The 14,549-nt window shown below is 42.2% G+C and overlaps 1 protein-coding gene across 4 annotated transcripts in view; it reads right to left on the bottom strand.

Moving 5' to 3' along the window:
• The window catches only part of SMG6 (SMG6 nonsense mediated mRNA decay factor), a 190,987-nt gene that overhangs the window by 132,594 nt on the left and 43,844 nt on the right, over positions 1-14,549 (bottom strand). For all 4 annotated transcript variants that reach the window (XM_006214454.4, XM_015248021.3, XM_072939028.1 and 1 more), the window contains exon 10: positions 9,213-9,358. In XM_006214454.4, the coding sequence (XP_006214516.1) occupies positions 9,213-9,358 (146 nt within the window). The remainder of the gene's footprint in view (positions 1-9,212; positions 9,359-14,549) is intronic.

The following is a 14,549-nucleotide window of genomic DNA, read 5'->3' as shown; positions in this document are numbered from 1 at the left end:
GTATTATATTGTATGTAAAATTTACCTCAATAAAATTGATTTTTAAAAAACCAGGATGGCATTATATAACTGTCAATGGACTCAATGTTCATAATAGCCCCAAACAGAAAACTCAAAAGTCCGTAAACAGAAGAATGGATAAACTGCAATAAATGAATAACATGCAGTACCGTAGCAATGAAAATGAATGAACTACAACTACACACATCAACGTGAACAGATTCACAAACATTACATGGAACAAAATAAGCCAGAGGAAAAAGAATATAAATAATATGATCAGCATGATTCCATTTACACGCAAGCAAAATCAAAACTATGTTCTGTTTAGGGGTGTATACTAAGATGATAACACTATGAAGAAAAGCTAAGGCATTAATTCTACCATTTAGGATGACAACTCCTACAGAGGCGAGAGGGAGCTAAGCTACCACAGGGATGAAACACACAGGGAACTTCTGAGGTACTGTCAAAATTCTATTTCTTAACCTAGATGCTGGCTGTACGTGCATTCTCTTTACCGTTCTCTCAAACTTTATACTCTCCTACTCTTTCAGTATGAATGACATATCCACCTTCCCCCTAGGCCAAGAAAAGAATCACAATCTCATTTAAGAATGGCATGTGATGTATGACTGAAGAACTGTGCTGTACACCAAAAACTAGCAAACATTGTAAACTGACTATAACTCAGTAAAAAAAAAATAATAACTAATTAATTTTTTAAAAAAGGGTCAGAGGGCAGGCAGGGGCTATTCTAAGATTAAGAGACTACTGAGACATAACACCCAAAATACATAATGTATGAACCTCAATGTGATCCTAGATTTAAAAATAAATAAACAAAAGACATTTTGGAGACATTTAAAAAAAAAAGAATGGCATGTGAAAAGCCTCTTTTTAAAAAGTAAGAGGAATACTAGAAAAGATGGTGAAAATAAGAAACAATGTTCCTGAAAGTAAAGAAACAATCCCCTTTAAAATAGCACCCAAAGTAATAAAATACCTAGGAATAAATCTAACCAAGGAGGTGGAAGAATTATACACAGAAAACTATAAACCATTGATGAAGGAAATTAAAGAAGACTTTAAAAAACGGAAAGATATCCCATGCTCTTGGATTCGAAGAATCAATATTGTTAAAATGGTCACACTGTCCAAGGCAATCTACAGATTTAATGCAATCCTTATCAAATTACCCAGGACATATTTCACAGAACTAGAACAAATCATAGTAAAATTATATGGAACCACAAAAGACCTAGAATTGCCAAAGCATTACTGAAGAGAAAGAAAGAGGCTGGAGGAATAACTCTCCCAGACTTCAGACAATACTATAGAGCTACAGTCATCAAGACAGCATGGTATTGGTACCAAAACAGACATATAGACCAATGAACAGACTAGAGAGCCCAGAAATGAACCCACAAACTTTCGGTCAACTAATCTTCAACAAAGGAGGCAAGAATATACAATGGAATAAAGACAGTCTCTTCAGCAAGTGGTGTTGGGAAAACTGGACAGCAGCATGCAAAGCAATGAAGATAAAACACTCCCTTACACCATACACAAAAATAAACTCAAAATGGATCAAAGACTTAAACATAAGACGAGATACAATAAACCTCCCTGAAGAAAATATAGGCAAAATATTATCTGACATACATCTCAAAAATGTTCTCCTAGAACAGTCTACTCAAGCAATAGAAATAAAAGCAAGAATAAACAAATGGGACCTAATGAAACTTACAAGCTTCTGCACAGCAAAGGAAACCATAAGTAAAACAAAAAGACAGCCTACAGAATGGGAGAAAACTTTTGCAAACAAAACCAACAAAGGCTTGATCCCCAGAACATATAAGCAGCTTATATGACTTAATAAGAAACAACCAAACAACCCAATCCAAAAATGGGCAAAAGACCTAAACAAGCAAGTCTCCAAGGAGACATACAAATGATCAATAGGCACATGAAAAAATGCTCAATATCACTAATTAACAGAGAAATGCAAATCAAAACTACAATGAGGTATCACCTCACACCAGTCAGAATGGCCATCATTCAAAAATCCACAAATGACAAATGCTGGAGAAGCTGTGAAGAAAGAGGAATCCTCCTACACTGCAGGTGGGAATGCAGTTTGGTGCAACCATTGTGGAAAACAGTATGGAGATTCCTCAAAAGACTAGGAATAGACTTACTGTATGACCCAGGAATCCCGCTCCTAGGCATACATCCAGAAGGAACCCTACTCCAAAATGACACCTGCACCCCAATGTTCATAGCAGCACTATTCACAATAGCCAAGACATGGAGACTAAATGTCCTAATGTCCTAAATGTCCATCAATGGATGACTGGATAAAGAAGATGTAGTATATTTATACAATGGAATACTACTCAGCCATAAAAACCGACAACATAACGCCATTTGCAGCAACATAGATGTTCCTGGAGAATGCCATTCTAAGTGAAAGAAAAATACCATATGAGATCGCTCATATGTGGAATCTAAAAAACAAAAACAAAAAAACAAAGCATAAATACAAAACAGAAACAGACTCATAGGCATAGAATACAAACTTATGGTTACCAAGGGGGCGGAGGGTGGGAAGGGATAGATGGGATTTCAAAATTGTAGAATAGATAAACAAGACTATACTGTATAGCACAGGGAAATATACACAAGATCTTATGGTAGCACACAGAGAAAAAAATGTGACAATGAATATACATATGTTCATGTATAACTGAAAAATTGTGCTCTACACTGGAATTTGACACAACATTGTGAAATGATTATAAATCAATAAAAATGTTATATTGTTAAAAAAAAAGAACTAGAAATAATAGATGTGAATAAACTTCACTTGGTAGAAATCACAAAAAAAAAAAAGAAAGAAAGAAACAATGTTCCTAAAAAGTACTTTTTTTTTTTTTAAAGAGACACTACATGTCCCAAAGCAAAAGAAAGACCCAACACTTCTTTCATCAACTGGTCATGAAAAATGCTTTCCATCGTGAAAGGGCGACTCCCCCTCACCTGTGACAACAGTAAATATGGATCCCAGACAACCCTGATTTGCTTAAACCATATCCCTCTGCCAGTTTATTACTTGCAGTGCCACCTGAGTCTCAAGCAACTTGGGAGAACTCTGACTCTGTCAACTTCTTCACCTGTACTTCTGTTCCTCTTCTTGTCCCAGATCAGGCTCGAGGATCACTTTCTTCATCAAAGAACAGCAGTTGCTCAGATTTGAGGGGGCAAGATGAGGGGACTGCTTGCTTCATTTAGCTGCCTCAATTAAGTCCAGAGAAATTTTTGTGTGTCTCCTGATACAGAAGTCTGGACCCATGAGACCTGGATGTAATTTACTGGATGTGCAACTTTGCTTAAGTCACTTAACTTTTCTGATGTTTCCTGTCATATATAAAACAGGACACAAAATATCTGTCCCACCTGTCTCAGAGGACTGATGGGAGAAATCAAATGAGAATACAGAAGTAGCAACTATAAAAGGTAATCAGGTATTATCACAGTAGTGCTCTGTTGTTGTCATTATTGGCCACTACCTCTGAAAGCTACAGTTTTTCCCAAAACCAACATTTAGTTGGTCAGGGTCCAAAGCACAACTTACTCTCCCTAACCCCCATCCCCAGAACACACCCATTTCCCCTGTGCATTCAACAAGCAGTGCATACCTGGCCTGAGCCCCCTGTAAACTACACGTTTAGAATTTCACTCTTCAAGAGAAGCTTAAAAAGACCTTGGAAAAGGCAACTGAAAGTTCTGCTGCCAACATCCCCCCGCCCAATAATGTTTCCCTTTCAAAATTAGTCCATTATGGAGGCCCCCCCAAAAAAAAAGAGAGAGAGAGAGAGAAAGAATCAAATTGAGAAGCTATCAAAGTGGCAACAAAGACAAGGTTTCTACCATGTGAACAACCAGGCAAGAATGGGATACTGTCCTCCATGCCAAAGCAGCCATGTACACCAAACCACACTGTCAACAACCTTGGGGCAAAACCAGAAATCATTTCATCACCCGACATGGTAAGAAGGCTTAATTCTATTAATATGAGTGAATTTTCTCATTTCTTCAGCTTTTCATAACTGCTTCTCCTCCCTCAGCCTCAAGTAATAGATTCATTCTGAAAACAAGGACATTGGAAATCAGAGTAGGAAAGACAGGAAGGTCTCTTGACACACTCAAGTCCTTAACTTTTTCTTCTTTTTTAGGGAATTCTAAGGGAAGAAGTCTGTGCTAAGCAGTCTGATAGTTATAAGTCCCCCAGAGGGACAGAGGACAGAGCTGAGGGATACATCCTCCTCTTGCCTGCCTGCCTTCTAAGGCCTAGCCTCTTCTGACCTTTGACTCTATTTCTCACACAATTTGTTGGCCAGGCTGGCTCTTTCTTTCTTAATCTACTCTTATACAGAGCATGAAAATGATGGTCAGGCAATGCTGATTACCCGCAGAAATCTACCCATGGATCCTTGAGGAGAAACAGCCCAAGGGCTTCGATTACCAGAGACAGACAAGGAGGAATGAACAGGACAATTTGTAGAGCTAAACTCAAGCCTAACCCTTTATGAAAGGTGGATTTCCTGTACAACTGTTCTGACAAGCAGAGGATTAGGCACTTCATACATTCTGCTTGGGTAAGAGACTCGGACAGAAGTGAACTGCCACAGAGGAACAAACTGCTTTACTGAAGATCTCTAAGGTGGTTACACGCTGGAAGACAGAGAAATTCTGGCTCTGTATCGAACTCCTCAACTAGAGTCAATTCGCATACACAACAGTGGCATGAAGCTGTGCAGTTCCCAACTCAAGTATCCTACACATCGGGGTTAAGTTCACCCATCCCACAGGGACAGCTGCAATTCCCCATCCCTCTGGAAGCACACACGGCACTCACTCCTTTTATCTCCTGCAATCCAGGATTACTAACAAACCATAAAAGCAAGCATAAACGATAATGAAAGGAATGCCAGCCTAGCCTTCCTCAATCCCAGCCCCTAAGTGTTCCCTAAGAACAGGGAGCACAACGGCACACACAAGCAGTGTCTCTTGGGTGCCCTCTTGCTGCCACCAGGGCTTTTCTGCAAAGTTGAAATGGAGGCCTTTACACTATGAACTGGTAGAGGAGGAAAAGAGGGGGCCAGGGCACAGAAAGGGGAAGTTATTCCAGTGGTGGCCAATGAATAACATCCAATGATTTATAGGAAATATAATCCAATAATACAGTAAAATAAAACAGTGTGTGCCTGAGATGGTTTTGATTTCAGGAATTATAGAACATATTTAAAAAAAAGAGAGAGAGCAAGAGGGGGAGAGAAAAAGGCAGGGAGGAAAAAAAAAGGCCACATTGGAGCAAATCGGGCACAGATGGGGGATGCAGTGGGGTTTCAGTGATGCCCTACCACAAACATTGGTTCAGTTATTCCTCTTCAAGAAACCAGAGTTTTATTCCCTTAAATTACAGAATTTTTAAAAAATTAAAATTCTTGGAGTGCTTGCGGTTTAGATCAACCGTTTCCCCTCCAGCATCATGTCAGCCAGTCAGATGGCTACCGAAGTGTTAAATACTGAGGCGCATGGAGAAGGCACCATTTCTCCCTTCAGGAATGCCGCAGAGAGATTACCAACTGTGACATCACTCTGGGAACCACCTATCTCCACCACTCATCACTCACCAAAGAGCAATGCTGGACACAGGCCAGGAAGGGAACACATTGTTCAATGAGGACTGGCCTGCCCAGAAGCGTGTGGCCTCCCTCATCCATACATCCAATGAATACTTACTGAATGTCTATTAAATACCAAGCACTATGTGAAGAGCTCCCAAACATCCCTCAAACGTATCTGACCCCAACAGACATATTTCTTTAGTGAACAGGTACTCTTCTTCAGTGTAGAGCATTAGAATTCTGGACTCTTTGTAGTCCCACCGAAGCAGGATTTTTGCATAGGCCCATATGAGAGGAGGAGATAAAGGTCTCCCCATCAGTAGCTCTAAACTTGTGAGTTTTAAGATCATTACTGCTAAGACCTGAAAGTTTAGTTGGCTAAATGATGTGGCAAAACTCAACTTATTTTCCCCTGTGGGAAAGGGGGCAAATCTGACCTCACAACCTCTGCCTCTCTGAGCTCCAGCGGAGACTATAATCGAGGAAAGAGGAAAGATGTCTTTATTTCACCACCATCTAATTTTTTTCCCCTCCATTTGGCCTTGTGAGGTGTTCAAAGCTTTTAAACAGTTCTGTGTCTCTCCTGACCCCAAGGAAAGCACATTTGAAAGCAATCATGCGGAAGTGTTAGTATCATTTCCATCCCTGGACTATTGGTATTTTGAAAAGAGGACTTACACAACAGTAACACTGAACACACACAAAAAACTGAATTCAAGGTATCACCAAAGGACATACTTTTTAGTAAGGCTGTCCCTGTTGCTCTCCTCAAGCACCACATCTACAGGGGACAGCCAGGCACAGACTGAGAAGATCCCGACTGCCTTGGGTGCCAGAGATCACCTCTGCCTCAGGCTGGAACGTTCCTTCTCCACAGAGTCCAGGAACTGACATATGCAAACACCCACCCAGAAGGACAGGTCCAAGAAAGAATGGAAAGAAAAATGATGGCCCAGATGTTCTTGCAAGTCAACTTGCAGTGACTGCCAAATCACTGCAGACCCCGAGCACCTGGGAGGGCCAGGCAGCCGCAGGCCCTTGCTTCCTGGTTGTAGACAGCCAGGGTCCCGCGGCTGGGTGGCGACTCTGACAGCAAGCAGACTGGCCTGGAGAGAAGCCTTCAGAAGGGCACCGGCTGACGGGACTTGAGGGGCGAACACTCAGGGCTGATTTATCACTTCCTTACTCATAAAAATGTGATTCAAACTGCTGCTGATTAGTGAAGGATTTAAATCTTTACCCTCTCCCCAACCCTCTTCCCTCTCCACCCCCGGCACAGATGCTGCTGCTCAGCCACAACACCCCCTTCTTGCCACTGTCCGTGCAAGCACAGCACAGGGGCCCAGAGAAGATGACTCATGTGCTGGGAAATGGAAAAGTGCATCTTCCCACCAACTAGCCCCGCTGAGTGCTCTGCTCACCCCTCTCCCAATGGCAGCCCACACAGCGGGGTCTGGACGGCCGCCTCAGCTGCACACCGGGTACTTGGCAGCACGTCCACAGAGCTCTCTGTCCTAGTTGAGTGTTACATCCTGTGGCCCAGGCTGTTTTTCCCTCAAACACCCTTGGAGCTTCTGACCACCTCAGCTCACACTCCTCTTGGCTGCCTCGTGGAGGTGAGCATCAGGACAAAGCCAGAAATGAATGGTAGGCTCTCAAGCACAGGCTATGACATGTCCTTCCTGGCTAGCAGGTCCCCATTATAGCCAACCCTGGAAAAGAGGCCTAGAAAAAGCACCGTGGCCTCAAAGGAGGAACCATCTATTTCCTCCTTTCTGTTCTCACCATCTCACCTTCCTTTCACCCATATTTTCTTAACCTTTACTTTACAACAGCTTCAAGAAAAGGACTCACTGGTGGCCTATGAAAAGGCCAGTGTATTCCTTTTCATGGTGCAGAAGCTGCCAGCAACAGACGCTCCATAGGCAAGAGCTGCAGTGTCTTTACATTCACACCTCCTGAGACCACGGGTCACTTGATGCGGGAACAATACCTTGGCAGAGGCTGCAGCTCTGTGACAGGCAGCTCCCTGAACTCCGTGCTGTTGTTAGAAGGAGGCGGAAAAATGAATAGGAGGGCATTCCCTGAGTCCAGTGAGCTTCCCTCTTGGTAGCCCATCCAACAGAGAACAAAAAAGGGATCATTCGCCTATACTTTACAAATTGTATTTCCTCCTTCCTGGAAACCACCGCCACCCCTCAGACTGATGCTTTCTCAGAGCTGTTCTCCGGAATAATTAGCCAAGTTCAAAATGACACCTATGCCTCTGTATCTCACCTTCTGCTCAGAATTCTAAATGTTGCAGTAGGAAGCGTTAGAAGAGGAAACCCTCTAGGACTCAATGTGATTGAAAACCCAGGCAAACTAGCAGGGGATCTCAGAGTCCCAGGAGGAGCCAAGTGTTAAGGGAAAGTACGCCATACCCACTCAACAGGGGAGAACACCCCCTGCAGCAGGTTGAGGCATAACACTAAATACAAATGGGAAGGGAAATAAATCAACTTCAGAGTGACAAAAAGCACTAAGAAAAGGTGCAACAAGTGAATTAGACACACTCTGTCCACAAACACCAGGTCTGTTTTAGAACAGACTCAACAGAAGGGCAATTCCTACTTCTTGGCATTTCAGATAATTGTCCAACCCTGAGACCAGACATTCTCTGCCAATGCTTTGAAAAAATTCTTTGGCAGCATGGACCAAACCTCCCTTGCAAATAAACACACAAAATAATGTCACCTCCATGCTACATATTTCCATCAAGTCAAATCATGTCATCCTTACCTAAGGGAGATGGAGGGAAGGGAAGGGATCTGGTAACATCCTTTAACTGTGACCTGGTCATCAGAACGTCTAAAACTCCTGCCAATCAGTCCCTCTGCAATCCCTCTGACTCCATACCCCGCTACCTTCTCTGTGTTAAAAAACAAAACAAAGCAAAACAAAAACCAGTGTTCAGAAAAGCATTTCAGAATGTATACCAGTATATTAGCCAAATTCTGGGTCTGGTGATTTTTGTGCTTCCAGATTTGAGTCACCAAAGCTCATCAATTCTCTGTTCTTACTCCCTGGCAGGCTCCCACAAGGGATATCCCATAGGGAGCTAGACTCTTCCATATTGAACAAACAGGGTACATGAGTCCAGAAACAGCTATTCCCAATCTCTGCCAAGCGTATGGTCTCTGCAATGAAACATTTCAGCAATGCCTCTCCCCTGGGAGAGGCTCTGGGTCTGCAGCTTCCAAGAGGCCTTGCTGCTGCCTTCAGCATGACCAGATGTGCAACAGCATCTCGGGGTTTGCAAATTAAGCTCTATACCCATGATTCCCTCCTTCCATCCCACCCAAGCACTAGATGGTCATACAGATTTCAGAGAGTAAATTAAAGACGTGAGAGGCAATGGAGGAAAAGTGTGCGTGCGCGTGTGCGTATGTACTGGGGGTGTGTATAATAGTACGGTAACACAGGAGAGGACTAGATTAATCTTTATCTGTCTGGATAAAGAAACTGGACGTTCCTTACCTTTCAACTGGGAGTTGTGTATAGCAAACATATTGATGGTCATAAGCTGCAGCATGCGGGTACTTCCGATAGGAGAGGGACTATGTTGCAGCAACACCTGGAACTCCTTGAGGACCTTCTCAGCCACTGCAGGAAATGTCTCCATCCTACAAATACAGCCAGCCCATCAGTGAGGCACATCCCAAGAGCACTTGGTGTACACACACATACACACTCTCATTCATTCTTTCTCTTTCTCCCTCTGGGAAAAGCGGACAGCTAATGCCTAGGACATTTCTTTGCTACTTTCACAAACCCTCCTGGTACCCCAAGGCTGTGAACAAATTTAAGAGAAAGAAGTGTTCAGGGTTTAGAAATGGAAACAACTCAATTTTAGGATAAACTGCTATGAGTTATTATGCTTTGGTATGCTATTTCCTAACCTCTGGCAATAACTAGATTCAAGCTGAAATCAAAGTTTCTCTCCGAAACAATCGGTTTTTCTAAATAGCGCGAACAAATTTCCTTTAAGCTCCAGGACCGGCATATTCCCCAAACTCTCTGGTATGAAAACCATACTCTATGAAGAGGTTCGTGAATCTAAAGATTCTTCACTCAAAGCTTTACTTCAGAAAACCAGACGTGGTTCTGCTGCTGTCTACTTAGAAATGATCAGAATAATTGCTCCACCTACGGATCCCAAATCTCCCCTGAAAGAATCCCTCGACCTAGGGCCACAATGATCTGTTTCAGCCTTTTCTGTGTTGCTGTCATCCTTTCTCTCACAAGCCTCTGCTCATCAGGGTCTGTATGTTTTCAGGCCAGTGGAAATATAATGCCCTGGCCAACTGCCATTCCCAATACAGGAAGAGCCTGTAACGTAGGGAGGTAGAAATCCAGCCAGTGACCTAGGGCTCCTAAAGAGAGGTCATTCAAACCGCTGCTTGCCAAACGTGGCCACTGGATCAGAAACTGTGGTGCATGCCTGCAGCTCCTCTGGCAACAGGAACAAACCACAGCTGAAGTCCTCAGAAATAAAAAGCAAATTCAAACTTGGTAATAGAGAGAGAAACCAGGCACATGGGCCTCAGGGTCATGTCAAACAATTAGTGATCAGCAGAGTATCTTTTATCCATCCTCAAACCCGCGCCCTATCCCCCGCCCAAAACAAACAAATTGCTTGTGGTACACTGAGGGGTAGGGTAAGGAGAAGCTTCAGCCTGGATTAATAAATAGCTTCTGGAAAGCCACAGGGAAGGGAATCCTTTTCAAAAGATACAAAACCGTTTCAAGTCCTAGTGAAAAGTGCTTTTACTTTTCACCTGAACCTTGGCCCTTAACCCACTGAGTAGTACCCTCCCCAGGTTAGAAAACGTCAGAGCTTTCTGGCATCGTGGTGATCTTCATTCCTTGCCCTTGGATGGCAACTCCTACAACTGACCTTCTGGTACTCAGAAGTCATGCCACAGTTACAGGTCAATTACAGTTTAGAGTCCAGTGCCCTTCTCTGCCAAGCTGTTCTCATTTTCATTGGCACGCAACATGCCAGGCATTTGCTTTCTTCCCCTCAACATGCCACTTCAAGTGCCATTCCCCACCCAACACCATCAACAACAAAATAACCAAAAACACAGGTTGGTGTTTTTTTTTTTTCCTCTAAAAAGTTTTAGAACCATTAAAGCTCTTGGTTGGTTTGGAATGGCAGAGAGTGATATGTCTGGGGCTGGATTGGATCCATTTTTCCCCATGGGCTAAAACAAAAGTTTCATTTTAAATCTTGACACTGTGCAGCACTCTTTCTGGTCGGAGGTGGGGAGAGGGACTAGTACTTCTCATTACGAGAATAGCAGAGTTCACTCTGCTTGAAAATCAGCCACACTGGGCAAGTTTCAGAGCCATGTGTCTCCGTGTTGAAAGGCGGTAGAGAGCCAGCACTGAACGACATGACAGAAGTGTCACGTGGGACAGTCTTGCTTCGAGGCTGTGTCTGAGGAAGCCTCTTCCCTGGAATGGGAATTGAAACAGATCCATTAACACTCCCTAGGTCAGACTGAAGTCTCAAATGAGCACCAGGCCAAATGTCCACATCTTTTTTTTTGAGAGTTTAAAAAAAAATATCCCCTTCGCCTTTCAACTAGTTCAAAATGATTAAAACAAAAGGGAAAAAAAATCAAATGCATAAGGATATAAATTAGAGTAACTTCAATTCTGAGAAATGAGGGAAGATAGAGTTCTCAGACAAAATCAGCTTCGTTAAGCAACTAAAGCACGCACAGATAAAAGGTTCTTCCTCAGAGCGCAATAACGGGGTTTCTGGTGCCCAATTTTGTAACTAAAATGCTGTCTGATTTTGGACTCAAATTACCTGTAAGTAGTTTTACTTCTTTCTCTTTGTTCTACTCCGTATTACAGAATGAAAATTATACTGAAACTGAGATAATGACAGTATGCAATTTGTTAAGGAAAACCCCATAAAATAAAATGACAGTTTTTGTGGCTACATATGTTAGTACGTAAATGTAGTAAAAAAGGTCTGGAAGAACACATAACCTGATGCCCAGTGTTATCTCTTTGGAGGACACAGGGGTTGGGAGAGAGTTGAAAGAAACTTTAGAAAAGAATGCTATACTTTTACCAGGAGATTTCATATATTACTTATGTAATAATTATAAAACTTTTAGCCAAGAAGCAGCAGCAGCAGTAGCAGCAGAAGAGAAAAAGCATAAAAAGATGACAATTTGTAACAGGAGAAAATTGGAAGCAGTCTAAACTGCCCAACAGCAGCAGATGATTAAGACGGCACATCCATACCACTGAATTCTATTTTTTAAAAGCTGTATTAGATTTTTTTTAATCATGTGAGGGAACGTTCAACATATACTAAATGAAGACAGTTTTAAGTAGTGATTTAATGTGATCTCTTTCTATATGTAGTTGTAAAAAAATAAACAAGAGGATGTGTGTGAGTGGTGTATAGGAAAAAAGATGAAAATATACACCAAGTGTTAGTGGTGGATGGTTATCTCTAGATAGTAAGAATAAGGGTAATTTTTTATCTCTTCTTTTTGCTGGGTTTTCTTAATATTTTACAATGAGCATTGTAAACAGTAAAAAGATTTCCCCTACAATGAATACTTCTGACTTTTGTATATAATACACTAACAATTTTAAAAATAAATCAAGACACAAACATTATATTTTTAACAATTCAAAGTTCAAAACAAACATACGAGTCTTTGAATTCCAAGAGATCTTGAAGCTATGCAAACAGCATGACTAGGAAGCAAGTAAAAACTACAGTGGTAACTTTAACCTAGGCTACAATGGGAAGCAAAATTATTCTATTTGTCACAAATCAAAAGTCTACAGGCTGCCGGCTTCCCGACTTCTCACTGTGGACTCCGAGCGCAGGTCTGATCTTCCTCTCCCGGGGAAAGCCAGTGTCTGTCGGGAGCCACACGGCATCCCTGACCGATTTCCCTTCCTGGGCCTGAGAGGATTCTGTCCCTATCCTTTAAAACTGAAGAAGACACGATCATTTTCAGGATATGCGTTTCGCTGGCTTAAGTGACTGCTTTCTGAAGTGATCTCTAGAGACACCTTGTCTCATTTGAATGGCAGTTTCAAGAAACCAATCTTTCAGACAACACTGGGACCTGAACCCGGGAGTGACTCAGACAGTGACTAATGGGGCAGGACCCAACCTCTCAGATGCTGGGGAACATGGCTGGGCCAGACAACATTCTCTGCAGAAAAGAATAAGGCTCCCTAAAAACTTTTCTTCTTCTTTTTTAAAAACTCAACAAGAAAGGAGCGAACCAGTAGCAAAAAAAAAAAAACAAAAAAAAAAACTATGCTGTGTGATAGGGTAGCAATGAGAGAAAAAAATCACAGTGCTACAGAACATAAGGACTGGAGCAGACCTTGGAGATCATCTACTTAAACTACTGATAAGGAAACCGGAGCCCACAAAGGCTTTGACTTGTTCCCTCTCGAGGTCTTATAACGAGTCGGCAGAGAAAAGCAAACTCTTTCTGGCACTTGATTCCTTTTAACGCTCAGAACCTCTCTGCTGGCTGCTGAGAGGAAGGAGACTCCTCCCATGTTGCACACAGTAGGCACTGCAGCATACACTGATGCGCTCAGGAACGCGGGGCACAGAGAAGGCGAGGCCCGGGACAGCCACGCCTGGGCTCTGCTCAGCAGGCAGGCGGGACAGTGCATGTGTCTTCAGCTGCTCCCCATTACAGTCTCCTCACTCTTAATTCGTTTTCAGCGCCTCCCACACTTCACATCTTCTTGGTAATTAGGCAGCAGTCCACGTTGTTGTGTGTGGCTTGGACTCATTGCTTTTCTAGTCTTAGAGACTTCTATGCTTTTTTTTTTCTCCAATAGGAAAGTTATTGCTGTTTCTGCTTTCCAGAATAAATATGGGGCTCAATTCTCTTTGCACCTCCTGGAGAGCACAAGAGGAATACTCACGGAGGGGCTGGAGTGCCTAGAATTTACATACACTTTCCTCATGTGAACACTACTACCACTCACTGTTTATGAAGGTGGAACTAGACTCGCCTTATCTTTTTGCCAACAGAATATGTTATATGCAGGAATGGAAGAGATCTTGAAAAACAACCTGGACCACAGCAAACCACCTCTGACAAATGAAATAATCCATTCGTTTTTTAAAGGCTTCCAGAGAAGAAAATTCCTGAACATCTTCCCTGTGCAAAATTTTCTTACACCTAACCCAAACCTCTCCAGCTGCAACATAAGCCTATTTTTCTCTTGCTGTCGTCCCACAGAAATCAAAACTATCTGGTTATGACCCTTTCATATTTAAACACAGTTAGGGTACCCCAACAACTGTCTCTAAACAAACCTTTTTTACTTTAACTTTTTTAAGATTAATTTTTTCCTCTCAGAAATAATTTCATAGCTTTTTAATCATTATTGTGGTTCTTTCTCAAACTTCCTCCAAAAATATATGTATCCAAACATGAGAATTTTAAAAGGGAGGAAAATATAAGGTTCTAACTAATGCTTAACCTGATAAAAAAATATATTGTAAATATTCCTATATTCTGGACAGAGATTTACAACCTTTTTAGTCCCAAAAGTCTCTTAACAAAACTAAGAAAGACCCAGGGCAGCGGTTCTCAACCAGGAGCATTTTGGCCCTGGGAACATTTGGCCATGTCTGGAGACATTTTTAACTGTCATAACTGGGGGTGAGGGGAAGGAATGCTACTGGCATGTAGTGGGTAGAAGCCTGGGATGCTGTTAAACATCCTACACAAAACAGTCTCCTACAACAGAGAATTATAAGGCTCAAAATATCAATAGTACAGAGGTTGAGAA

This window comes from Vicugna pacos, chromosome 16 (assembly GCF_048564905.1).
Source record: "Vicugna pacos chromosome 16, VicPac4, whole genome shotgun sequence".
Classification (NCBI taxonomy): domain Eukaryota; kingdom Metazoa; phylum Chordata; class Mammalia; order Artiodactyla; family Camelidae; genus Vicugna; species Vicugna pacos.
The sequence above is the reverse complement of the archived record's forward strand: the minus strand, read 5'-3'. Positions and strand labels throughout refer to the sequence as shown.